This window comes from Sardina pilchardus, chromosome 21, assembly GCF_963854185.1.
Source record: "Sardina pilchardus chromosome 21, fSarPil1.1, whole genome shotgun sequence".
NCBI classification, from domain to species: domain Eukaryota; kingdom Metazoa; phylum Chordata; class Actinopteri; order Clupeiformes; family Clupeidae; genus Sardina; species Sardina pilchardus.
The window spans coordinates 24,920,123-24,946,228 of NC_085014.1; the positions used below are offsets into that span (position 1 = coordinate 24,920,123).

Sequence of the window (26,106 nt, forward strand, 5' to 3'; positions counted from 1 at the left end):
TGTAATATGACTGACTATATAAAGTACATTGAGATCGTAAGCATTATAACAACACAATACTGCATGTGACTTCACTAGTTATCTATTACGAGCACTAAATTGGATTTGAAAATAACTAGTAAACATTGTTTTGGCAGGATTGTGACAAAAGCAATGCCAGTTGTTATTTACAAGCAGTAACATGTCTACACTGAATATCATTGCTTTTAAAATGTCTATCTTCCAACATTATCAAACTGAGCATGAAAAAAGTTGTCTAACAGCACACATCACAATGTTAAAGATACACAATATTTAATAGTTCAAGTAAAATTTCAAGACAGGAAAAATCATTACAACAAATGTAAATGTTTCTTTTCTTAGATTTTGATGACATATTTTACAGGGGCATGGCATTATATACCTTTAATTAATCAATTGTATATATCTGGCACATATGAAAGCTATTTGAAAGCAATAGTGAATTACAACAAATTATTTACTTACAAGCAGTTGTATTATAGCAACTATGCAATATTGTTGAGTTTTATACAAGTTATCGGTGTGTACTTACAATATTCTGGCAATGTCTAAACCAGTATAGATACATGCACACACACACAAACACACCCACACACACATCTACATATGCATATGTGTTCATATACAGTATAACAGAGATTGTCTTCTCAGAAATGCTTTACTCCATTACTGTCAATAGGACAACTCAAATAGAAACCAGTCTTGCCGCTGCTATACGTACATCCATTTGTTTGTCAGCAATTTTATCGGGATACTGCTACTGCAAGTAGATATATGTACACATCCATGTATTGTGTTGAACTGTTTCTTTTTTAAACTCCAATTTTTTGAAAAGGTCTTATGTAATATCTCTGTGTTTGCCTCCTATGACTGAACTAAGGCATTCCCCCCACGTATTCCTAAGTGGGAGCAGCGTCTGAGCTGAGGATCGTGACCAGACCGGCTCTCAGTCTGACGGGGATGATGGGCGTCTGACAGCAGACACCACCTGCAGGCTTTACTACACTTACTGAGCAGTAATCATCACAGTCATCTATGGGGAGGTGAATTATTACTACATGCAGATGGGGATGGGATACCGCTGCTGGGGTTGAGAACAGCTAGCTTAGTCAATGCCATATGTTCAAGTGGAATGGAACCGCAAATAAATTTGAAAAAATACTTTCTCTGTTCAGCAGTTAGTAAAATAAATACAGATGATCAACATTTACACTGTTTCTTGAAATAGAATTGAGGACAGTATTTGATACGTCTCCACCTCAATCTATGTTTTTTTTTTGTTAGACATTTTTATTCATTTTGCAAATATTTTTTTTTTTTAGAAAAGTATAAAAGAAGTAGGAGAAACAGGCATGCGAATCGTAAAGGCATTATATTACCACAGATGTGTCGCCTTCCGCTGCTCCCACTCTGTTTTGATCCACTTGGGAAACCTTTGGCACAAAGTACATCTGCCATGTAATAGTGACACCTATTCAATTGTGACATGTATTCATATAGGATCCTTACGTGTGGGTTTTCTTCTTAATCGGATACAAAAATTGATAGTTTATAGGATTTAGTAAGGTGTGAGAATTAGTAGTGGACTTTTGAAAGGAGATGAAACTCAAAATTCACATTCAGACTCACATGCAAGTTTTTAGAATGGAAACGTAGGAGTGAAATTAGACTTTATGCACGCTTTAAAGGGTTTCTCAGACTGCCGTCACCAGATCCTACATGTTGCTCTTGAATGCTCCAAGACTTAGCAATTATACAAGTAGTTATCAAATAAAAAGAAAAAAAAAAGAACTGTGTCTCAATGTTTAACGATTGAGTTTATTGATTAAAATCTGTTGCCTTCGACCTTTTCTTACTACGGTGGGCATGCTCTTCTGCCATGAGACGGAAGCCAAAAGCTACACCACACACCAACATCAATTTACAAGATGCTCTCCCTGTCCTGTAATTATTCTCCTCGATTAAACGTATTAGACAGTTATTAAGTTTGTTCAGGGACTGCCCACCAATGTAACCAAGCCCTCATTTAGGTCAACAAAATGACAGACTGGTCATGGTCGTCATAGCATTCTTGTGGCACATATTAGTCTGTGCCGCCCTCAGCTGATTCAGTGCAAAGTAATTTTTTGGCTCACTGACCCATGGGCTTGGGTGTCATTAATGTACACAAGGCAGAGTAGCCACTAAATTAAGAGGTAAATGCCCTCGGAAAATGTCAGCTTTGTTATTCTGCCAGTGTACCATGAGTGCAGGATCAACCACACTGCCAGGAATGTGGATACGAGCCAAAACATTCCTCGAAAAAATTGTGAATGTTCTTTTTTTCATCATTCTTTTTGTTTGTGAATTTATGAATACATTTGAACTATTTTTCTAGGCTTATTTATTATGAATCATCATCTCTGTAAATGTCATTTGCTTTTTTTTTTTTAATCATGCCTTGCCAGCTTTCAGCAGGTAACCCATAAGCATTGCAAATGAGCAAAATAGCTGATTGTTTGGTTTTACTTAAATCTTCGAAACTTTTTTTTTTTTTTAACTTTAAGTGAATGCCCATAATGTCTCACATTCCGATCTAAAGATATTACACCTCACACAAAATCATTACACCAGCAGTGATTTTAAGGAGTGGTGGCTTCTGGAGCATGGTGGCATGCTTATCTAGTAAGGCTGTATTTGATTCTATTTCATCTAATGACGTCTAAGGACAAATAGTACATCAACACAGAGCATAGGCGTGGTAATTTTAGTGTCAATGCCCATATGGTGCTTGAAGAAATGCTTTTGAAATAAAATGTCAGTTTTTCGGCTTTATTCATAGGTATAGCCGAGGCCTCGGTGGTTTAACAGAGGACTGTTACATAGGTAAAAAAAAAAAAAACCTAAGCCAATTAAAGTATAACAGTGCAGTCTTCCATAACTATGACTGCTATGGTGATTACAGATCAAAGTAATTATACTATAGGGAAACACTCGTAATTGGTTCCATTGCACTATGGTGCATAAATTGTATATTTTAGAGGGGAAAGTTGATGCAGAAAGAGAAGAAAAACAAAGGATGTCTCTTTAGCACATCTGTCTGTGGCTTCCAAGGCTGTGGTAATGAGATCATTTTGAAAATGAGTAGGTTCTTAATAACCGTAGAAAAGGCTCATCAAATGTGTGAACACCAGAGAACAGATACCTAGGCTCTCTGTGGCAAAAACAAGACAATGTTGAAGAAGCAGAAGGTAAACTGAGGCAAACGTTTTTTTCTTTTTTTTTTTAAAGTCTTAATCAAAGCGAGACCAATTTTTGCATTGAGGCTTAATCACATGTCCGCACAGTCTTTGATAGGGACACACTATCAGCAGCACATTCAGGAGAGGGTTGAAGTTACATTGTCTGGGATTCCCAGGGGAAGTGGATGGTTCCAGAAAACGCATTGCAAATGTTACTCTAGCACACCCTAACACATCCAGCAGTCATACAAGACTCACACTGACATTAGCCGAACTGACCGCAAACATCTTCACTCTACTCGTTGGATACCTAGGCTGCATATCAAAAACTCAAACAAACATATTATACATCCTTGTTAATCACCAGCAAATCTCTGAAGCTTTGTTTAATGTACGGTACGTGCCACTAGCTACCAAACACATACTCATTCCATTGCAGTTTTTTTGTTCTTTTTTATTTTTTAAGCTGCTACTTTGGTTTAGAACTAACATTTACTTTCTGTACACTGTCTTAATTTAAAATATTTTTTTCTAACATTTCTATCGTTTCTTGTTTTATGACATCATATTTCTTTTATCATGATTAATGTATTCACAGTTGTATTCACAATTGTTGGAATATCCTTTAATGAGTGATTACCATTTTGAAAACCGATTTTTTGTCTCTCTTTTACTCGTGTTGATTTGACTGCAATTGATAACGGGGTTCGTAATCTTTCAGCCGTAGTTGTGTGTTGAGTGGACCCCTGCTGTGCTCCTACAGCTGATGCTCGTGTAAGAAGCCCGACGATCCCATGTTGGCCGGAGTCTGCTGCCCCGACGGCGACGACGAGAAGCTGGCTAAAGGAATGACCTTCACCGGGTCCTCCTTCTTGCTCGAGTGTCTCTCCAGCGTGTTGTAGAACTGCGGCCGGTTGCTCCCTTTGTCCAGATCGTCTTTGGGCACTGACCTGCAGAGGGTGTGGCGGCCGTCGGGCATGGCGCCCTGGGCCCAGGTCTGCTGGAAACCAAAGGAGGGCAGCGTGGTGCTGGTGGACGTCTGGAACTGGGTCAGGGCCGGGGGCATCCAGCAGCTGTCCGAGTGGCCGAGGATCAGGCACTCTTGGGTGCACGTCTCGGACGCCTCTGCCAGGGCCTTCTGCAGGTTCACTTCAATGGCTGCAGACGAGACAAGACAGAAGAGAAAGGCAAAAACCTTAAGCACTACTAAGCGGCGCCGCAGAGCACTCTCCGCCTCTCAGAAAAGAAAGTCTTTTAAGGATTACAAAATTGCAGAGGGATGAGACCGCGTAAAAAAGAACAAACCAAATAGAAATAAGCTGTATTTTCTTGTGAAGTTGACCTGCAAATGTCAAGCCTTTTCCGAAGAATGAAAGGCAGAGATAAATGTTTAATTCATATCATAATGAGAAAAACACCATCAGTACGTTTAATTTCCAGTGGAATTCCCACGGTTCCAAGTGTTTACCTCCAATATGCACTGAATTCCCAGTAGCTTAATTAAATCTTTTAAAAAAGGGTCTCTGTTGTTTGTGTCTCACATTCACTTTACCATATTAAAAAATTAATGAACAGCCCAACAAACCATTGTTTATTCCAATTGTTGTCACTAAACACCTTGTTTCCCCTGATCTGCTCGACTCCTGATTAGTTGGCTCTGTTTAGATGAATCAAGCATGTGTCATTCGCAGAATCTCTGGAATCCCCGCCTCCTCGGCACGCTGATTTGCATATCTGACAACCCGCGTGGCTCCGTGAGTGTGGCTACGAGCAGCTGCGCATGATTTGCATGGGCGGTGGAAAAAACGGGGAGGGGGGGGGGAGAAAAAAAAAAAAGTCGAGGCACTCCCGACTATCCAATCTCATTAGGCTTTCACTGACATCGCGTGTGAGATGTGTCTAGGAAAAAGGCCTCACTGTTGAGCCCTGGCAATAAAGCCTGTCAACGTAGATAATTAGAATGTAAAACAGTATGCAGAGAGGCAACCAGGAGCCCGGAGTGCTATGTTTCTTAACCCACCAAGAAAAGGAGGGCCTTGTTTGAACAGCACATCAGTCCTGCAGGCATCAGCTTCAAGCTGTCACACAGAAATAATTTAGCATATTTGCATAAGTAAGAATGCTATCAATAATTGAGAGGGACGAGGGTCTATGGCTCTCTCCCTCCACATTTGGTTGTTTTGCTCACAACGGATCTTTTCATTTCCTTAAAAAGTTGGCATGCTCATGTCAGGCTTCAGCTCATCCCAGAAATGTACACAATCTATACATGTTTATGCATAGGCCTATTAATAACAAGGTAGCATTCATTAAAAAAAAAAACCTGACATTTCCTCTTTAAATGAGGCAGCCAGCGGCTGGCAGCGTGAAGACGCACAAGGAAGAATTTCACACAGTTTCACATCATTTCAGCGATGTGAGCTCATGTTCCCTCAGTAATATTCATATGATGTGCGCCGCGTGGACTGTGGAGAGATATTGGGGCTGTGTGTGGGGGGTGCTGGCAGTCCCCCACTCTAAACCTTCTCTTCTCTTCCACTCCCCCCCCGGCAACTCTGCTCTGCCTCTGAGCGCAGTGAGTAAATCAGCGAAGCAGTAAACGTGTCACCTTTCACTGGGTCACTAACTTCATTAAGGAAGGGAGAGAGAGAGAGAGAGAGAGAGTGGGGGGGGAGAAAAAGATGCTGCTCACTCATTTTCTTAGCAGGCGCGATGGTGAGTCCCCAGCCAGGTCTGCCACCTAGCCGGTCCCCCCTAATCGCCGCGTCCGTATTTTTTTAGCGTTCCGGGGAGGGAAAAAAGGGGAGGGGCTTGCGCCGGTAATGAGCCGAGCATGTGAGAGTCCAACACACACATCTGAGAGCCACATATCACCACAAACAACACCCCGCTCTCTCTCTCTCCCTCTCTCTCTATCTCTCTCTCTCTCTCTCTCTCTCTCTCTCTCTCTGTGAGTGTGTGTTTTTTGCACCTGACTCACACAATCACAAAAGTGTGCAAAGTGCCTGAGACAGAAAAAAAAACACAAGAGGGGGGTGGTGGGGGATGGGTGTGATGAACGTGTGTAATTACATAATGTTTGAAAGGCATTTGATGGTGAAGGGCTTTTCCGGGATGCAATCTGTATGAATGCCCAGCATGAGCTGTCAGCAAGGCTAAGTCAACATCCAGGAGTGCAACCTTCTCACTTTTTTTTTTTTCTCCCCGTGCATGGAAAATTTCATATTAAACAGCTCAAAAGATTGTAGTTGCTATCGGTTTCCACTCGACAGGGACTAGTACTGCTTGACTGATGTCGGTGACAGCTCTGGCTGCAGTCGTCAGCCGGAGGCGAGCCTCCTCTTCTGAAGCTGTTTAAGTGCCTTTTGTATTCAGGGGAAACAGTAACACTCCCGTGGAGCTTTCAAAAGGAATCACACACACACACACACACACACTCACTCACACACTCTCACACACACGCTCGCGCGCACACTGTGGACTTGCTCGAGTTTTCTTACTTCTCCAAGATTATTCTGTGTTTTGGAATATACAGTAGGTTTTGGTGCATTGGCCTTGTTGCATTAAAACATCCCCCCCACAAAATCATTGGGCATGTTCATCATTAATGGCGCCACGTCTCCTCGGGTCGGACCTGCTGGATATTTACTGTTGCTCAGTGCTTTCTGTTCGTGTCTTGCAACATCGCTCTCGGAAATGGGGGAGAACCGACAGCCTCTGTAAGCACACCCTCCCAGTTTCAACAACACTAAACCTGTGATTCACAACACCACCATAAAACCAGTTTATGCCTTTAAGATATCGTCTATATATAAACATTGTCAGAGCCCCTATACAATGAATGTTGCTAGTATATCTCTATGACTGTCAACACCACACAGCCACCACTACCACCAAGCCCAGAGTCACGGAGTCGCTATTGGTTCCCCACAAAAAAAAAAAGAGTCATTTTTGAAAAGTTTCCTGTGAACAGGAAACAGGCCACAGAGATTAAATGCCATACTGCATGCTCTCTACTGCTGAAGGGACATGTTGACGGATGTATGTTATGACACTTTTATATCTTCTTCTTCAAAAAAGATGTCCAAACGCATGACATGGATGGGCATTCCAACAAAGTGACAAAATTATTTTCTTAGTAAATTAATTACTTTAGTCATTATGTCAGCATGTGCAAATGCATTACGGTCAACTAAATGGCTAATTTCATAAAAGTAATAACATTTTCTTCACTCTCTAAACAGCCTTTGATTGGCTGGAGTGCCTTTTAACATGTGTGTAATTGCACACAATACTACTGATTGGTTGTACATTTAGCTGGGCATTTGCTACAAGGGAATAAATAAATAAATAACAACAACCAGGAAAAAAAAAACATTTTTAGGTCTCCTGCTTAATGCCAAAACGTCACACTTAGTTTGTGCCACTGAGTCGTCCTTCACCAGAGTTCTTTTCATAGTTCTAAACTTTTGTAAAAAGTTTGCTTTTAAATGGCTTTTTCAATGTCAGTACAGTCTGTGCCGGAGAACTGGGTAAAATATAAAATGAAACTAGACATATTGCTATTCATAGAAGTTCCTAAACTAATTCTAGCAGTGTTGTCCCCTAAAGAGTCAAATTATATTAAATTTTGTTCATAGAGAAATACTGCATGAGTGTGTGTGTGTGTGTGTGTGTGTGTGTGTGTGTGTGTGTGTGTGTGTGTGCGTGTGTGCGTGTGTGCGTGTGTGCGTGTGCGCGTGTGTGTGTGCGTGTGCGCGCATGTGTGTGTGTGTACGTGCGTGTGTGTGTACGTGTGTGGTTCAATGTGCATCTGGGTCGTGATTGTGCATAAAACTGGATGTGTATTGAATGTGCAATTTCTAGGCTGTGAGCATGCCACGTGCACACGCCATTTGTCTGTATATACAGGTGTGTGTGTGTGTGTGTGTGTGTGTGTGTGTGTGTGTGTGTGTGTGTGTGTGCGTGTGTGTGTGTGTGCGTGTGTTTGCGAGAGGTTGTATGTCTATTAGTTGTTCATGTCTATATTCTGGAGGCATGCACAGGCGTGTGTGTGTGAGTGTGAGTGAACCAGAGATGAGGGCAGAAAGAAGTGCATGTGATTAACAAGATCTCATGCTGTCAAACAAATGAAATTTGAAAGGAAATAATTAGGTTTGTAATTACTTTGACTTTATCATTTTCCAGCACACACACACCCACTCCGACTTTACATCTGGATTGGCAAATGGACGGTCATTAATAATAATGAAGCTGTTTAACCCCATGGGCTTTTTACAAGGGGAAAGATGTCATTTCTCTTCCCGAGGTTAGACATAAGCATCAGTTGAAATAAGGAGCCCACAATTCACTGTGGTGCACCCGTGAAAGGCCACTTACTGTGCTCGGGATGCATTTCATCACCATTCATTCTCTACTTCACCCTAATAACTCATCGCTGTTTATGAGAGATTTATACTTTTGCTTTTGTCAGGGGGGATCCATATGATTTCATGCTGCATTTTGCCATTATGTATTCATGGAGTCACCAATGTACAAATGTACAGTGTGATATACACAACGCCATGACAAGCATTGCACACATAAATTATGGCTGCCGGGGACCAAGGGCAGTCCACACCCCCCGTCTGCCTATATTTTATGGAAATACAAGGGGCACAGGGCTCGTGTTCCACTGGCCCTGCAAGTTTTGCACCATTATAGAGCCCAGATCCCACCCCCCCCCCCCCCCCCTCCCCTCGTGGTCTGAGCAGCAGAATTTCTCTCAAGGTAATGTGCACGGCCGTGCCTAAGACTGAGGACATACTATTTGTGCCGTGACCACTGTGGTCAAGGTGTGTTCGCGTCACTCCCACGAGGATGTGCAGATTCCATGACATTCTCATTTACCAAGTCCGAATCTTTTGCGCAGTCTCGCTATATGCGTTATGTTGCCATGGCGATGGGATCTCCACATGATTGAGCAGAACTTGATTTGGATTCTTGAGCTTTCTAATAATTACAGCGAAGCCTCAGCCCAGAGTGTGGTCACGATCATTTAAATCTGTGGAGGCTGGAACCAAGACCTATGTAACCGTAACGATCAGACGTCTTAAGATGGCATGCATACACTACACAATTATTGCCACCTGCATTATTGTTCTACAGCAGAACGATAAACTGTGTAATTAGGAGTGTGGAGTTATTACACCTGGCCACAGTAAAGGCAAATCAAGTTAACCAAAGGGATTCCTTTAATATCTAGTGGCTGTGAGTCCAAATGTTCACTTTGCAGTTACAAGGATGTAAAAGTCTAATGTACACAACGACCACAGTCCATGGGGCCAGCATAACAAACAAGTGTGGTGAGGGACTGTAGAGTGTCACTAGAAGACCTGTAAAAGTGCTCATCATTCCAGTCTAATCATGCAAACTGAATAGCCATTCGCATTTTCTCATAGAGATCTCACAGCAGCATACCATTTAAAGCATGTCTTTAATTTCATATCATTTACTGTCAGATCGAGACAATCCTATTAAAGTCGAAGCTGAAGTTGACTGCTGTATAGCCGATGCTTTAATTCAAAGTGACACAGATTCGCAACAGCAAGTCGGGAATCAAACCAAAGCTGATCGATTGTCTGGTGGTGATGATGCAGCCAGGACTACTCCAACAAGCCCACTTTATGCAGTGTTGGGTCGACCAAATGTATTAGGCTTATTGCAAATGATATTGTATAAACACATACAGTAGGTGCTGGTGGCTGGCTCTACTTGGAGACTAGTGAGCTTAAAATGTATGAGATTATGACCCTAGGCTCTAATAACAGCTTGATAACTGGAATTGAACATATTCCCATTCCCTCCCTATTCTGACCGGAATGGGACAAACAAACACCCATCGCCAAAAGGAAACACTGCTTAGATTCCTTTTTAGCTGACAAAACAAATACAACTTTTATACTCCCTGCTTACATATTTCTGAACAGATTGAAAGAAAAGCAAATCCACTATAAGCTGCTGCTTTGTATTTAAGGTTCAATTTGTTACTATACCTGTGGCCATAACATCATAATACTTCTGTGCACAAACACAAATTGAGATGAATGATAATGTTTTTTCACTAATTAATCAGTGTTTTTGTTGTGTTTTGTTTTGGAAAAAGCCCGAAAGACATAGGCGCTGCAAATGTAATTAACAGATAATGGATGTGCAGGGGGAAATCTGCTTGTTGCAATAGTGTCATTGGGCAAAGAGTGGATGTTCTAATAGTGTTAATTGCATGGCTATTCTAGGGTTCCACTCCTTGTCAATGTCTGGATCGCATGTGCCATGCATTCTCTTAAATCAGATAACATTCTACTTTTGTGTTTGCTACTGTGCATAAATGGAATAGCATTCGACTTCAACTCAGGCCATGTCAGACCAATTATAGCATGCTGGTGTAAATGCCTTCATCGCATTCTTTTAAAAACGCTCCCATTAATTATCACTGCGTACAAATGCTGTCATTTACTTCTAAACTCATTAAAGAAAGGAGCTAACTAACTTTCCTCAATCAGCACCTGTAAGGCATGTTGGGTAAGACGCCTCACTCTAGCAATAGTGACAATATTTACCCTTGCCATAAACTAATTGCTGTAGTCCCTAATAAGCTCAGAGGAGCTATATTTCCCAAAGAGGTGTGAAGGGGATGTTACCTTTCGCCTATTAAGTCAAACTGTTTAGCAGCGGGTTATCCCAAGCAAAAATTAAGGTATGCTAAAAAATGAAGATACACTAGCAGCAAATAGCTAATTTTGACATTATATTGACATTTCTGTTTGCAGAATATGTATTTACATTGTGTTTGTGTTGCCTTGTGTCTTTAAAAGATCCAAAAATAATGTTTATTAATAGTTCATTGCACTGGGTTTCTTGCTGCATCCAGCTACTGCGGACATGCTAGTCTAGATCCTAGCTGAGAGGATGGTGGACCCATGAGAATGCAAGAAAGCAACTGGGTACATTAAAGGATGTAGATATAACCACACAAGATGTCTTTTGCTCTCCTCTGATGGACTGCGCTACAAAATTGAGTATAATGACATGTGGGATTCAATTTTGCACATTCTACTTTCAAATTGCACATTTATCTGTTTGTTTGTAGCCCCACTGCTGTTGCACAACCCTTGCCTCTTTCCGGGACTATTTTCTCCTCCTTTTCCCTACCTCCACACCCCCACCCCTCCCCAAACCCGCCACTCTCTACTCTGTTGTTTGACCCAATGCAACTGAAAGTAATTGCACCCAGAAAACAACATCTAATGATTACTTTATCTGAGAGTCCTAGAAAGAGAAGTCCGAGACAGGTACTTTCAACAAAAGAGCAGGACTTTTCACTCCGACACACAATTTCAGACAACAAAGAATATTATTGACTTGGCTAAGATTAAAACACCAAAACAAATAACAGAGCAGAATCAAGGACAAAGCACACGGAGGAAAAAAACTGTCCCAGTGAACATTATGGGTCAACTGCTAGCTTCTTTTCTTTTTGTTGGCGTTGATTAAAAACACAGTGTAGATAACAGATTACATTTGATTTTGACCCCAATATAAATAAATAAATCACCACACACACACACAAACACACACAGACACACACACACACACACACACACAGACACACACACACAAACACACAGAGACACACACACACACACACACACACACACACACACACACAAACACACACAGAGAGAGACACACACACACACACACACACACGCACAGCCTTTTGAATAATAAATTGTTCATCCATTTTCTGTTTGTACATTCAGTCTCTCCCTCGCTTTGTCATTCTCTCTGTCCCTTTTCCTTTGTGACAAAAGCCAGGCCCAGCAGTCACCAAACATGAGCTACGGCCGTGGACGCCCGTCTTGTGTTCTGTTGTCTAGTCCGTCTCTTCGCTACTTGACTTTTTCTGTCCGCTCCTTTTATTTGATGGCTCTGATTGTCTGACGTTCATTATGTCTGATGGCCCCCATCTCTCCTCCGGCGGGGCCAGCCCACCATTAAGAGCCAAGGGGGGAGAGAGAGAGAGAGAGGGGGGGAGGGAGAGAGAGAGAGAGAGAGGGAGAGAGGGAAGGAGAGAGATAGAGCTGGGCGGTGGGAGTGGGGGTGGTGGAGTTGGGAGTGTGGGTGCTGGTGGGTTGAGAGTGTCAGCGTCAACACAATCAACACTGCCCAAACACACAGCGTGTGGCGGGGAGAAGAGGGCAACCCACACCATAACAATCAGCAATCAGCACTGATCATGGTAATAACACAGAGCCCTACAAGATCCATGCTGCGCTCTCCTGCCCTGCCAAGACCAGTAATTGTGTGGATAGGTTCGGTGTGAGGGGGGAAAAAAAGGCAATACATTAATACATTACTTGGATGGCAAGAAAGAAGACGAACAAGAAAATAATTCTTCCTCTTTTCCCTCATAAAACCATCAAGTGAGAAGTTTCCGTATATTTCCGCACGGATTTCTCTGGCTTGTCTGTATTGAGGTTGGGGAGGGTGGTCTAGATTTTTGTCACAGGAGTGAAATATTCTGGGGAAAATGTGTGATGAAATTTAAAGGGAAGGAAACAATTTCATGGGGGTAAAACATCCACCTTGTATACTGAGACAGGGACTCATGCGGAGAGATAACAAAGATGGATGGAGCAATATCTGGGAGAGATTAGGGGGAGCTTTGAAGGTAAGGGCACCAGCAGAGCCATGCTCTATCCACTCTCAAACCAGGCTGCCATTCATATCAGTTATTTGTAAAGGAGGATGATCTACATGGTGCCCGATTTTTGACTCAGTGTGGGAGGCTGCCCTGTGCCGGAGGAGCTTTCACTATCATTTCTGTGGATGGAAATTCCAACGCCGAATACCAAAGAAGCATCAAAAGAGTACGGACCTTCAAACGATGAATTAAGGATGTCAATGATCGACTGTAAAACCAAAATGAATGAACGAATCAGTTGTGATGATGTTTGTATTTACATCTTGTGAGAATATTTCATAAAATATTTTCATCCCAAAAAGTATTTATGTGTAGTTATTACAAATTAGGTACTCGCCATCTTTCTCAAAGTGTTCAGAAATATATATATATATTTAAAAAAAAAAAAAAAAAAAACAAGCCGCCCCGGGTGACCATATATAGGACCCATGTACAAGCTGACATGTTGTGATCACACGATAGGGGAGCTGGAAAGATAAGGTGTGAAATGTTCAGAGATTGTGGAATATAAAATAGACTGCAGCCTTTTGAAATGAATAAATCTGGAATGGTGTGTCAGTTCATTCAATGGAAAGGTCAGTCAAATGGAGATAGGCCCACCCTATTGCATGGGAGTGAGGAGTAGACCCAAGGTTTCATCAGACACCTTCAGGAAGACTGCCTTGCAAAAAAAAAAACATCCAAGTATGTTGATTGAATATTAATTTGGATGTTTTCCTTAATGAACAGCACTGTTGGATCAAGAAATACATGTTGGAATGTTATGAATGTAATGCGAATCCAAAACCTGTTCTTTCAATCTTACAACAGTGCTGCAATTTTGATCACAATGCATTACAGTGCAATGGCACGGTCCGACTGAAGCAATCGCATCAAGGCTGAAGCATCTTCAAGTATCTAAGATATTGCAAGTATTTCCTTTAATATGACTTATCTCTTCATCAAAAATAGTTATTCCACCTCAAGTGGAAGCGGTAACATGTACGGCAAAGTGTCTACAAAAAGGATGCCAGTGGCATGTACACAAGGTTGCGCAGAGAATGATAAAGGAGAAGTTATACCAGGCTACCAGGCAAACTGCTCTTCAAAGACTCAAAGGTTCAAACACTAGAAGCAGAGATAAATACCTTTACCACCACCCTTTTATACACCATCTCCATTCCAGATTTGTTAGAACAAGATCTTTCACATTGAATAAAGGTTTCAATTTATCCTTAAAACTAAATGAGTAAAACGAGTGAAAATATACAAAGTAGAAGCAAAGAATCAAAAAAATAAAAAGCTTTTTTCTTTTGCTTTTGTTCCCAGTTTCCTTTCAGGGTATTCCAGAGTATTAGACGGCAATAAAGCAGCCCCTGGATCTGCAATATATCTGTTAGTCACATGTGATTTGTTCTGGTTCCCACAGCCATATATTTTTGTTACTGCTTCTATGGTCAGGCAGATAGTAAGTACATGGCATGAAGGGATCCCATCTTTCAACTCCGTACTGACAGGACAGAGAGCTAGTTGCCACTGATTCATCATTGTCTCGGGGAATTAATGCTCTCGGAAATGATAAAATCTTTTACATTGTGAGGGCAAGAATGGCACAGCTAATTAACTGTTGAGAATATTTGATAAACGGTGGTCTACAAGGCTTTTTTTCCTAGTGAGAGTCATATATACTTTAGAGTTCTACTCTCCAGACTCTGAGAAGCGAGTGTGCTCATTTCAGTGAGGTGTCAAGAGCACAGCAGAGGTAAAAGTTGCTGAAGTAAAAGATGCTGTTGAACTGGGAAGTCTCCTCAGTAAACCTAAAAATGCATCAAACCAGATACTCAAGGGAATGTCATCTGATAACAACCCACAGAATGTCGTGGCGGCCGACACAACATACAGTAATCCTGTCAGTGCCCTACAAACAGAACACTCACGCTGTCTAGTACACAGCCACATTTTAAGGAATTTAGTGCCACGTACTGACAAATGATGGGGATATAACAACAGTTTTTAGTTTCATCCACAAATTCTGATTTTCTTAAAAAAATACCCGAGGGCTTGTATTCCTTTCCATTTTTCCAGCACATTCTTTCTTTATCTAGTAAGTCCATACCTGCATCTTCCCTCTGACATCCAAGTTTATATGCTAATAGCAGTTTCATCTTCACAATTTTGTGTGTGTGTGTGTGTGTGTGTTGGGGCACGCTGTGTTTATAATGGATGTGAATGGAGGGAAATGCAGATATGATAAACAGGAGAAAGAAGAGGCCCGGTACGGTAGCACATGAATATGCGAGTGCATATGAGACAGGCCCACCATGAGACAGACGGAGGATGTGCGGGTAGGATGAAGGGCTCGGGGGGAGGAGAAGGAGGACACTCGGCAGCCCAGACGAATGGCAAATAGCCACAGGGCTCGGCTCAATAGACAGCCCGAAACCTATTGACCCCATTGCCTTAAGTTTTTGTGTTTGGCCCGGGGCTATGACCATCAAACATTAACACCGTGCACACTGGATCTGTGTCTCTATACACCCCGTGCTTCACCCTGATTTGCTCATCCTGCAGCTCCAGAGCTGGGTGGATGGTGTGCATTATTGGGTTTCAGTCTCTCTCTCTCTCTCTCTCTCTCTATCTCTCTCTGTGTGTGTCTCTCTCTCTCTCTCTCTCTCTCTCTTTGCCTCTCTCTCTGTATCTCTCTCTCTCTCTCTCGATAACCCCCTTGTCTGTCACATTTTATGGTTGGCATATCGTACAGATGTAATGTCAAGACCCATTAGCACAGCTTGGCGATGCCATGGAAAAGGCATAAACTTGCTGCACCAAATGTCAAGCTGCATGCAGGGTGTGCTCTCAGTGCACCGCGGCGCTGGAGTCCTGGCTAATCCTCTATGCTTGTTGTCACAACCTATTCCTTCGCCCCGCTCCGCAGTCTGTTTAAAGCCACCGCGGCCGGACCATGCTGGGTGCACACTGATTCGATGCAGATAATAATGCTCATTTTCTGCATGGCGGCACCAAGACATTATGCATGATACAAATCACTTTGGCTGTGCACACCAAAAAAGGCTTGAGACTGACAATCTTGGACAGATGACTGATTTAAAATTACAACCGCTGACTTATTGAATTTGTAACTCTGCTGCTTAGGGGACACATTTAATTTCGAGGCAAAGATTACTAGTCATTGGTCAGTGGAAGGGGTTGAGAATGCACCATAGCCCGTAATATTCAAGGTGATCCCTCCGTAATTTCTCACTTTCTGGACGCCCGCTCTCCACTCAAATATTTGATAATTAGGCGAACCCATCAGGTAGACAATTTCATTTTCAATTAAAACTTGTGTACCCCAGTGACCTTCATCATAACAGGGGAATGCTCTATATAGACCGGCACCATGCACAGACACCTCAGAGTGCTGTTTAAAAATAAAATGTAATTGAACTTGGACCTAGCTATATCTAATCTATATGCATGCACCCCCTTCAAGACAGGGAGGCACAGGGTAGAACAATATCCTTGAAGTGATTATTACTGCTGACCCAATTAACCCCACAGTCTTGATGGTATAGCACCTACATTTATGGCCAGGGCTATTTACTAGCCTGACACATGTTGGCAGTAAATCTTCATTAGGAGCTGTGACTTCATGACTACCATTTATTACAAATCAATATTGGGTGTCTTTATCAAAAAGTATACCACAATATCACATAATATAACATAATACAATACAATACAATATATTATAATGTAATATAATATAATATAATATAACATAATATATAATATAACATAATCTAATATATTATAATAGATACAATACAATACATGATATGATAGGTAGGTGAGAGTGCAAGTGTATTTGTAAATGTATGCAGGTGATCAGATGAGGGGATTCAGATGGTGATGATTCAGTGATTCAGATGCAGTGTTTCTTCAGACATGAATAAAATGGGGATAATGTCCTATGCTGGAGAAGTAAAAGTGCTGCGCAATCAAAGCACCCCGAGACCCAATCTGGTGCCAATCATCTGCATGTTTATTCAGCAAGCTGCTGCTTTTCATTCGGAAATCAGTGACAATGCCAAAGAAATCATCAGTCCATCGTTCATAGTTGATGGAAAGAGTAGATTCCCTACAGTTCCCCTCATCTTCTATCAGTAGACCTCACAGGGGGGCAGAAAATGATGATGAGGATGATGGTGATTACGATGAAGAAGCATAAACGAAGGTAAATGTTTAGGCACGTGGCCTCGGTTCAAAGTATACTCAATCAAATATGCACAATTAATTGGAACTAGAGAAACTGGGACAATGTATCTATGGAAATTAGAAAAAAATATCCTAGTACACACAGTTCCAGCTCCTGATCGCAATCTGTTAATTACTCATAGGAATTAAGTAATAACACTCAAATGGGCTGAGTACGTTTTAGCCAAAAGTACTCATATTACCCAAAATGTGTAATAGACACTGGCATTGAGTTTGAACTCCAAAATTGAGTTTGGAGATGAAATTAGAGCATGTGAATATGTAAATAAAAGCGTCTTTCGTGATTTCTGTGGGGGGTGCTATAAAACAACTTATGTGTCCTGTGAGCATCTTCATCTCAGCCTTAGCAATCAATACGGTTTGTCCCCTTAAAAGAGTTTTCATATTCTGTCCCTCAGATAAGCAGCAACAAGAAGCGATGGCCTCTCAAACTGAGAGTGACATTAATTCCACCTGCCACTGTATTCATCAACATGTGTCAGGCCTGGCCCTGAATGACAAACTACTCTATGATTTCCTTGACTGAACTCTGAGAGAGGCAGAGACTAGGCTAGCCCGCCACACACAGGCCATAAGCACCAATGCTGTTAGCGTTAGCATGGTCTTGTGCCTGTATAGGTAGCCTGGTGGAATTCATTGAGTTTGACATTTTCACTTGTTTCCCTCCATTTTCCTCCATCTCCCCCTGCACTGTTGCCGTCTTAAACCTGCAACGGGCGGTTCATGACCAGAATAATGGGGTGTGATCACTTGCTGAAAGCACAAATGATCATTTCAGCGGAAACGTGTTAATGTGAATTCATGTGAGGCATGGCCGTGTTGAGCTGTAATAGGCAGTCACTACCCCAGAAATGTCAAGCAAAGGGGAGATTGTTACGACGAAACACAGATTTCCTGCCCGGGCATAATACCGAACAGTCCTCTGTGAATTATCTTGTTTTAATAACGAAAATACCTTCGCCTCCATTTTCAGGAAATAAACTTTCAACAACTGGCAGTGAAATGTCAAGGACACTAATTGCATTTTTAAGAACACAAGAGCCCAGAATAAAATGGGTTTCCTCTGACCGGAAATGGAAGAGGCTTACTGAGACTTATTGAGAGAGAGGGGTATTTTGCTCACTGGAACGGTCCACATAGGTCTTTTATCAAAAAGAAAAAAAAAAGGAAAAACTTTGCTCCGACTCACATCGCAGTGCTGTGCGTGAGTTATTTACATCTGAATGGGAGAGAATCAAGCCAAGCATTAAGACTTTGGGTAGGTAGGTGTGGTCTATCCATCTCCTTGGCAAGCTGCAGGCTAATTTACTAATTTGCTAGTGGGCGACCTGGGTCATCTTTATTTATGATCCATTAGGAAAATATATTCAGACATCAAGCACTGTGTTAAGAGAATGATGGAGAATTATGTTGTGAAACCGACAGAGGAAAGCTTCCACAACATCGGAAACCTTTGAAGGAAGAGGACATCCTGACAGGTCCTCCTTACAGTTAAAAGCAGGGGCTGAATAATTTCTACAAGGGGCTGGCTGGTATGAGCATATGGAGGGTGTATCTGGCAAAAGGTCTCATTTATAAACTGGACTGCTTTCCATACACGCCGCAGCAGCGTGGGACAATTACCATTTATAGTGGTTGCACGCCCTTTCCAGGTTTCTTCTCTGGCTTTTTATATGAAAAATAGTATATATTCTGTCATTACCTAACCTATTGAGCAAGGGCATATGGAGAAGGGAGCATTGTGAGGTATCGAACTTCGTAAATGAGCACAGATTGCTCCAATACTTCAACTGTCAACTGCCTAGAAAATGAAAGCAACGTAAAGCAGAGTCATTAAAAAGGGCTTGGGCAAGGGTTCTATCTTCATTTATATTGGCCGGTGCGGCCGGTCGCGTGATCACGCAGCGTTGTGTCGACAGCGTGTTTGTGGTGTTGTCATGGCGTCTGATTCATGGGTCATCTGTAAAACCATCAATCAGCGGGCCTTGCCGGCTTAATGAAAACAAAACAAACTGTAAAGCACCACAAACTGTATTAGCCTCCTTAAGAACTTCCGCTAAGTGTGTCATGATGCAGCGCTGTTAAACGCCTATATTGTGACAGGCCCAAATGTGTCAAAATAAAAGTGGATAATACTATAAATATCAGCACACATGCCTCTCCTGTCTGCATTTCTCGACAGGACAACAAACACAGAAATGCAAAATGGCCAGAGGTTTTGAAAGAAGTAAACACAAAGTAGAGGCATGCACGGTATTATTAGTTTTTCAGAATATTTTAGCAACATGTCTGCCTGTCTTTGTGAACCAAAAGAAAGCCTCTGAAGTGGATAATTCGCCTTTCCGAGGGAGACATTTATTTTCTGCCTCCCTGTGTCAATACAACTTCTTTGGAGGTGTGTTGTGCTGTCTGCAGAGCTGTGATAAGTGTCTTATTCCAAATGAATAGTAATTCACAACAGCAGCCTGTTGTACACACATTCACTCCATATTGTTAATTAATTCATGTCGTCCTCAGTTTTGCCTTTGATGTTTTCTCTGTTCTGAATGCGACTCAAGAATGTGAGGAGAAAAGGAATGCTGTCTACCTCTTCTTGGAATACCACGTCGTGACAGTGGACAGTGCATCAATTAATAAAATATGAATATATGAACTTTACACCCTGACAAAAAGGATGTCTTTTGTGAAGTAAATTAAAGTAAAAAAAAAAAAAAAAAAAAAATCCAGCGACCACTTATTTCTAATTAAATTACAGTAACAAGTGCTGATGTCCCTCTGCTCTGTATTTTCTGTTTAAAAAGACTTGTTTGCCTTTGTTCCAAACCCCAACCCTTAAGAGGGGCTTGTAGAGCTCCATATTAATGTGTCTGTATCAGCTTACGCACTGCCGTGTGCGCCTGGCTTGTTCAGCACAGGGGGGGTTGGTTGCCTCTCCTGCAGAGGACAAACCCAGTAGCCTGTTGACATTGTGGTTTGAGCTCTTTGATCACACCGCGGCTACTTTGCGCCTCCAGTAGAGAGCTCCCACCACGTTCTCGGTTTGATCAATGAAGATGAGTTCCCCTCCGTAATGAAATCTGCACTGGATCATGGGTTTGTCAATGACCACCTCAAAAGGTCAAGACATAAACAGTGCCTCTTTTTTTTTCTTCTCAAGAAAAGGAGCAGAGGTAATGAGTTTACATTACTTTACATGAGGGCCAGAGACTATGAAAGTTGCAAGGCCGTCCATTCTAATTAGGGTCAATAACTTAATATACCCCCGGTTTGGAAGCACTGGGCTAATTTATGTTGACCCATGACCTGATCAACTCATTAACACCTGGGATTGAGTATATGGTTAGAGCCAGGCATAGCGGACACATTTTTCTTCCTGACCAAAGTGGGGTCAGCAAATGGAGGTGTGGGTGTTTAACTACCGATTCATGTTTGTCTCAACATTTCCTATTTTCACTCACCTTGTTACCACTTGCTGCGGGGGCAAGAGCTCAGAAAAGTAATTAAATGTTTTGCTGGGCTAAAGGTCCTGGCTATTATACCGGCTGTTTTTTTTTCTGGAAGAAAATGATTGGTTTGGTCACATTAGAGTGTCCGTGAAGTGTTAGGGCAAAAACACTGCTGAATCAAAATCATTCTCAGTAGGAACTGTAGACAAGAAACTTTTTGATTCCATTCTAGAAACATTGTAGTTCTGTTCATGTGCAAAAGGTGATTCAAGCGCAAACCTGAGCGTATTCTTTCACCATACACAGAACAATAGCCAGACACACTACACTGGTTTTCTTTAATCTTTTGAAAGATGGCATCTTCAATAGGCTATAGAGAAAATCATTTTGCACATCTAAGAAAAGAACCCAGGCTGTGAACTTATGGAGGTTTTAGATGTCTGAGAAGACATTTGGAAAAAAATAAATAAAAAAGCCCACAAGCAAATCTTCCCTTACTGTGACCCTTCAACACATTTTTCACTACAGCACTTCATGGGTCTTCTGTTTTTTTTTTTTTTTTTGAATAAAAAATGTGATAACAACATTGCTGGAAGTGCTAAAGCTAAAGGAGCAGACAGACGAGAACAGAGCTGATTCTGTCAGGGTGCTAATGTATGAGGTGCCGATGCTGTGTCAACTCTGCCTTGAAATGTACATATGCAGGCTGCTGCTTCCTGCTTTAAATGAACTCATATAGTCATTTCGTTAATGTGAACCGAGTCATCTCACACACAACACACTGTCCTCTGCAGAGTGGCCTTCCAGTATGTGCACAGTGGTCAAGCCGTGCGTTCTCTCAGTGAAACCTCAGATAATAATGTGAGAGTATCGGGCCTGAATGACTGGAGCTGAATAGGCAAAGACTTTGGGAAAGTTTAAACTTATTTTTTTACACTTCTCCTTTTATTTTCTCATGGCCAGTAGAGGGCATGTGACATCTCTTGAAAAACACGTGCACGCCCCCAAACATAACACCCCCCCCCCCCCCCCCCCCCCCCCCCCCCGCTTGCAGCTTCAAGGACTAAGACACTTTACTGAAGGAACGAGCAGTCCTGCCTTTTCTGCAGACTCCTTGTGGCATGCAGCTCTACCTTGCTGTTGTCAGTGGGAACTTGGTCCACCAGTGGCCAGGCCTGAGAACATAAGCCTACTGAGTTCTGAGAAAGAAGCGTGCGTTATCCTGACCACACTCGATTGAATAATGAATGCCGGAGCGAGGACGGAAAGGGAATCCGAAGGAGAGGGAGAGAGAGAGAGAGGGGGAGAGCGCATGAGTGAGAGGGAGAGAGAGAATAAAAGAGAGAGAGAGAGAGAGAGAGGGGGAGAGAAGAGAGAGGGGTGGGGGGAGGCGAAGCTCTGGTCGTTAGTGAAGTATTAAGGCTGTTAACACTTGTGACAGGCACCGCAAACAAACAGACAGAGACAATAATCAGAGCAGCAGAGGATGGCTTGCTAAATGAAGACGCCGGCCGGTAACAGGTGCTGGAGAGGCGAGGTGGTGAGAAGCTGCGGGGTTGTGGCTAGCATGTCCTCTACATGTGACAGAGACGGAAAGAGAGGGGGGGAAGAGGAGAGGGGGAGGATGAAAGAGAGCTGCCGATCCAGCCTGCACGTCCTCTCGTCGCGCACAGTCCCCCCCTCCTTCTCTCTACGGGGGCCACGGCGCTGTGTATGACAGTGTGGTCCGCAGAAGGACCTAGATTAATGGTTTGTGACAGTCTCACCAGCCAGAATATGAACTGACATCTTGCAGCCATTATGTAAGGCGAAACAGCTGCTACGGAGACATTGGCTGATTCTCCTCAGCAGAGAGACAGGGGCTCGCTTCAAAAAATACCCACCACCCCCCAAAAAAACAGGCCAACGCCACTATGCTTAAATATGTGTGACCACACTCTGGCGCCAATCATAGCGAGGGCATACAGAATGGCATATCAATGGAGGGCCGAGGCCTCATATACGCTTAGGTTGAGCATGCCGGGGGAGTCGGTGCCAGTCGCGACAGTACTAATGTCAGCTAAATGACTTGCAAGCCACCGGATTGGGTTCTGGTACAAGCATGTCGTGAAAAGAACCAACGCGTATTGTGCGAGATTATACCCAACATGGAGGAGAGCACTGTCTTCAAATTAGATACAGCGTCTTTCCCAGCCATTCAGGCGAAACAACAGCTTTGATGCAAAACAATCAGAATTAGATGCTCTATTGTTATGTATTCATGTTTCAACTCCTCGTTGAATGTACCAACAATGACAAAAACTCTTTGTGTAAAGAGAGACAATAGCATGTATTGCACCAGTCTTCTGGCAATATACATTACAAGCATTTTAAGCCTTTTGTATCTGGGTCATTCATGTGACAAAAAAATACAGCCTTTGTAAGGAGTCACAAATTCCTATTTTTAGTGAGGATGAAACACAGAACAATGCTGTGATCATGCCTACCTTCGACTACGTTCCACGCGCTCTTTACCAATGTTCTGCAGCAGAACGTGTTCACGTAAGTGTTCTCTCATCAATCTGTGTGCTGAGCACAGGATGTGTGACAATACAAAGTAAGCTATTGTGAGCTTAAGGTCTGCCATTGTGCTATACATCTTTGCTGAAGGCCTACGATAGAGCTGGGCAATCTCTGAGCGATGTCCACCCACTGATCAATGTGCCGTAGTCCTTCATAATTGTGCTTTCTATCCGGACACACACAAGCCCACACACAAGCCCACACACTCGCTCACGCATGCACGCAAAAAAAAAAGAACACCCATACACAAGCACTTCCTGGAGGTAAAAGAACGTCCTTCATTATCCAGCAGGAGAGGGACGGAGTCGAGTACTTAGTAGTCCTGTCAGGATCGTGAGATTAATAAAACTAATGTGTCTGGACCACCACCAGTTACACATGGTGGGAGTTTGGCACCGAACCACACAGTGATGGTAGAAAAAAATCCTCCGTTTTTGGAAGAGAGACGCAACATAAGGATCAACAACCGTTTCATCAAGGAGACTCAAAGCAGATGTTTTAGTTATTTTTATATATATATATATATACACACACTCACACACACACACATTTTTCAAATTCGCACTACCATGTCTCTACATCTTAGCGGAAGCGCAGGCACCTTAATCTTGATGTTACGACCTGCCAAATGGACGGCAGGACATGAAGGTTATGTTATGATCTGCTGACATCATCCCATCCGCCATGTGGCAAGGTCTTGACAAGCTATCAGGCTGGCAGTGGATCAGCTTCCCAAACAAAATGTAAGGTCAGTGCACGGTTTCATTTCAGGTTCCTGTCATCGGATCGGGGCTTCACGTGTGATCAGGATCACTTGGACAGCCCCCGAGGTGTGATGAGAAGGGGGTGTGGGTGGGGGCAGGGTGATGATGTGTGAGGGGAAGACTTAAGAGGGGGCGCCGTGTGGTTTTTAATAACGGCCTCTGTGCCAATTATCACTCGGACACATTCTCAATCGGCCAGATTATTGGATTGGATGGAGCGTATTCATGTATGTGCTTTCAAAGGCGGTGTTGTGATCCCAAATTGAATTGTTAGGCACCCTTAGAGGAACGGCCGGTAAGATAGTGTATGTGTGTGTGTGTGTGTGTGTGTGTGTGTGTGTGTGTGTGTGTTTCTGTGTGCTGTGTCGATGGGGGGTGCATCCTGGAACTGCACTTGTTCTGCTATTGTCCGTCAGATTTGGTGTGATACTGTCTGCATTTCTGAGAATGGTGTCCTTGCTTAGGATTCACCAGATGGAACCAGGGGATGGAGGTTATCAAGCATCCCATCTCCCTCTGGACTCTAATTCAGTGTCGACAATGTGCTATGGACCCTAAAGGCTTGCCATCTGTTGAAGTTTTCCTTATCCGGAGGTGAGAAATCCAGAGCCCTTCCGGAAACTTCTCATGCATGAGTAAAGCACACATGTGCCGGGCACCCTCTTGGTAAACACACACGCATACACCTGGAAAGCACGGAAATTACCTCATGTCAAACAGAGCACGTATTGCATCTGAATAGCAGTGATGGCAATAAACCAGCACTATACCTAATTTCTTCTCAATTAAATTAATGTATAAAACTGTGTATTAAGCACAGCAGGTCCTGCGTCGCCCATTATAATTAGACAAATGGATTGTATTCGGATTGCACTAAATTAATAAGCACAATCAGTGTCCACTAAGTGCCCATTAAGCTCCGGCAAGTAACATTTAAGGGTAAACAGAAATCACAATGTCTCTTGCGCTCCGAGGGGAGCGGTGACAGTCAAGGGCGATATCGCTGCACCGCTGGGAAGGCCCCAGGGCTCACAGCGCTGGAGAGTGGGAGAGGAGATAACCTAGCCTAGCGCACCCGCCCGGCGGGGGGACTCGGGGGTGGTGTGCGGCAGTGCTGGGCTTAGAGTTCAGCTCATCAATAGCATCATCTCCCCGAGGAGTGCATTTGTTGATGATTTTTCATCTCCTCAAGTCAATTTCTTTCCCCCCCCATTTTTCAATACATGCCTCAAATGGATGCACGAAAGTTTGTTGTATCGCGGTAACTGAGTTACTGCGCAATAATATGACCTAATTCTATTATTCATGGCATGGAATCAGGTGTCTGTCTGAAAGGAAGACTAATATATTTTAATAATTAAGGGCTAATTGTCAAACAAAATTGCATTTTGTCATTTTATCAGTACTGTTGAGTACACAGTGCCATTAATCCTTGGATGATCCATACAAATACAATTTACAATTGATTCAATAATGTAATATCATTCTCATTTTGTATGCTATGTTGCGTTATTAGTCATTAAACTGAATTGACATTTAGCCACTGCTGAATGTTGCTCCAGAATCGAAAGTCTTAGAACACTGTTATTAAAGACATCATGCGAGTAATTGTATGATTTAAAAACAGTCCTGCTAAGTCACGCTTTGAGACTTAAGAAACTAATTTTGCTCCTTTTTCCCCGGAAAAATTACTATGTACATATATTCATGAGACAGCCATTTGATTCACTCTCACTTTTACTCGTACTTTTATGATTTTGTACGTTGTTGAATAAATAATAAATAAAAAATCTCTTGTCAAAATACACCTCCTTTCCTTTGCTCTTAGAAGTCAAGTAAATGTTGTTTATAAATAGAGACTGACAGCGTGGATACTGTTAAGTTCTGTTTCTCTGTCAGAATCTGACAGTGACATTTAACAGAAAGAATTTTTTTTTAAAGGAAAAAGGCCTGGGGAAAAGGCCAGAACTGCTGATATCAGCTGGGATCTGGATAAAGATGCAAACCTCTCTGACACACTGTACATCACATAATAAGCACCTTCAATGCACATTCAGTGTTTGTATGAGTGCCTTATGGTGTGCTCTGAT

At 42.5% G+C, this 26,106-nt stretch overlaps 1 protein-coding gene across 2 annotated transcripts in view; it reads right to left on the reverse strand.

The window, feature by feature from the left end:
- Positions 1 to 324: 324 nt before the first annotated feature.
- pcdh11 (protocadherin 11) overlaps positions 325 to 26,106 on the reverse strand; it is a 127,549-nt gene continuing 101,767 nt past the window's right edge. For both annotated transcript variants that reach the window (XM_062524095.1, XM_062524094.1), the window contains one exon: positions 325 to 4,400. In XM_062524095.1, the coding sequence (XP_062380079.1) occupies positions 4,000 to 4,400 (401 nt within the window). In that variant the 3' untranslated portion in view covers positions 325 to 3,999. The remainder of the gene's footprint in view (positions 4,401 to 26,106) is intronic.